Source organism: Arachis ipaensis, chromosome B08 (assembly GCF_000816755.2).
Source record: "Arachis ipaensis cultivar K30076 chromosome B08, Araip1.1, whole genome shotgun sequence".
NCBI classification, from domain to species: Eukaryota; Viridiplantae; Streptophyta; class Magnoliopsida; order Fabales; family Fabaceae; genus Arachis; species Arachis ipaensis.
In genome coordinates, this window is record NC_029792.2 from 123,160,689 (window position 1) to 123,162,504 (window position 1,816).

Here is a 1,816-nt window from a genome sequence, read left to right on the forward strand (position 1 = left end):
TTAATAAATTTAACTTACTTTTTTTATATAATAAGACCCAGTTTAAATAAACAACTTAATTAAGTTACTTTTGAAAAAATAGTTTAAATAATAAATGCTTATATTAAAAATAGTTTATAAATAAGTTATTTTGTGTTTAGTTTTTTAGTTCTAAAAGTACTTATTTTAAGAGAAAAGTGATAAAAAGCCTTTTATTATGAGAGAAATCATTTTTTTTAACTTCTCCTTAAACACCAAAATAACTTTTTAAAAAATTACAATTTTATTTTAAAAATTGTACTAGACATTAATACTACACATTTTCATAAGTTACAAGTTAAAAAAAGTCACTTATGAACCTATCCAAACGGGTCCTAAATAAGTAAATATATTAGAGATTATATCATCTTTTATAAAATATAAAATTTTTATTCTATTATTTGACAATTATTTATTTATTTTTTTAGTATTATATCTTTTTTTCTCTTTAACTATTTTGCCGTGATATATTAATGTGGAGGAAGAGAACGAAACCAAGCCCATCATCAAACTGGGAGGAGGAGACACAGTTACAAGTTATGTTTACGGGCTACATATGGCTAATAAGAAGATTTTAATTGGAAACAGACAAAAAAAATACTTACCTTGTAGTGTTTAAGGTGAGGGTTAAGCACAATGCGCTGTATAATGCTCATTTTCATGGACTATAATAGCCATAACGAACTCTAATATTATAAGCATTTATATGTCGATTAATTCATCAATTTATTTATTAAATAGGAATACCCAAATTAGTTCGTACAGAATATTTAGTCGAACACTTCTGTACCAGACAAATTTTAATTACGAAAATTAGCCTCAATCTTTTATTTTAATATTTTGTTAGACAGATCATTTGCATGTTAAAATTTTGCTAAACATTTTATACAAATCTTTATATAATCTTTTTTATAACTTTATATGTTATTTAATAAAAGTCCTTAAAAATTTTTAAATTCTCAAATTAGTCCATTCAGGTAGGAAGCAATATAACCTGAAAAAATTCAAAGACTAATTCAATAATTAAAATTTAACGAAAATTAAAATATCTGATAAAATATTCCTTTGAAAACTAATTTAGGATATTACTTTTTTAAGTGAAGATAGTAAACACCAAATTTTTGCACAAAAATCTTCCCAATCCCTATAATATATATAGTGTGGAAAATTCTTACCTTATGTTGTTTATACTTTTCACGTATAGCATTTAGGGAACTAGCTTTGGTGTTGAGCTGCAAATCTACAAGTGCAAGAACAACAGTTTCAAGCTCTGAAGCTTTGTAATTTGTATAGTGCTCCAGGGTTAGATTCTGCAAAATTAAAACATGGTTTTAACTAACTAATACTCTTGGAAAACTGATTAAATATAAAAATATATTAAGCTGAAACTGAATAAACAAGAATATAAAAATATATTAAGCTGAAACCGAATAAACAAGAATATAGTTTTCAACTATGAAGCACGGACACTTGGCTGAGTTGCCGTGTCCGCGTGTCAAATATATTTCGGATATGACACTCATTAATACTTGTCTGACACGTGTGTCTGCTGGGTCCAACATTGTCTTAATAAAAAATAAAAATTTCTTCTCCGTATACGCTAAGATACACCTAAATACCATCACGTATCAGTGTGTCCAGCCTTATTCTTAACATATATTCTTGAAATGAGTTTAGAAATAATATATATTATAATTTATTAAAACAAAAAATATTTTAAATACTTTATATAATTAAAAGAAAACATTAAAAATAGTTAAAAAATATAATATCAATAAAATATCAAAATATAATTGTA

General features: G+C 24.8%; 1 protein-coding gene across 1 annotated transcript in view; it reads right to left on the bottom strand.

The window, feature by feature from the left end:
* LOC107611633 (cyclin-A2-1) overlaps positions 1–1,816 on the bottom strand; it is a gene marked incomplete at its 5' end in the record, with an annotated part of 9,007 nt that overhangs the window by 2,044 nt on the left and 5,147 nt on the right. The window contains one exon of the mRNA XM_021108350.1: positions 1,194–1,328. Coding sequence (XP_020964009.1) covers positions 1,194–1,328 — 135 coding nt within the window. The remainder of the gene's footprint in view (positions 1–1,193; positions 1,329–1,816) is intronic.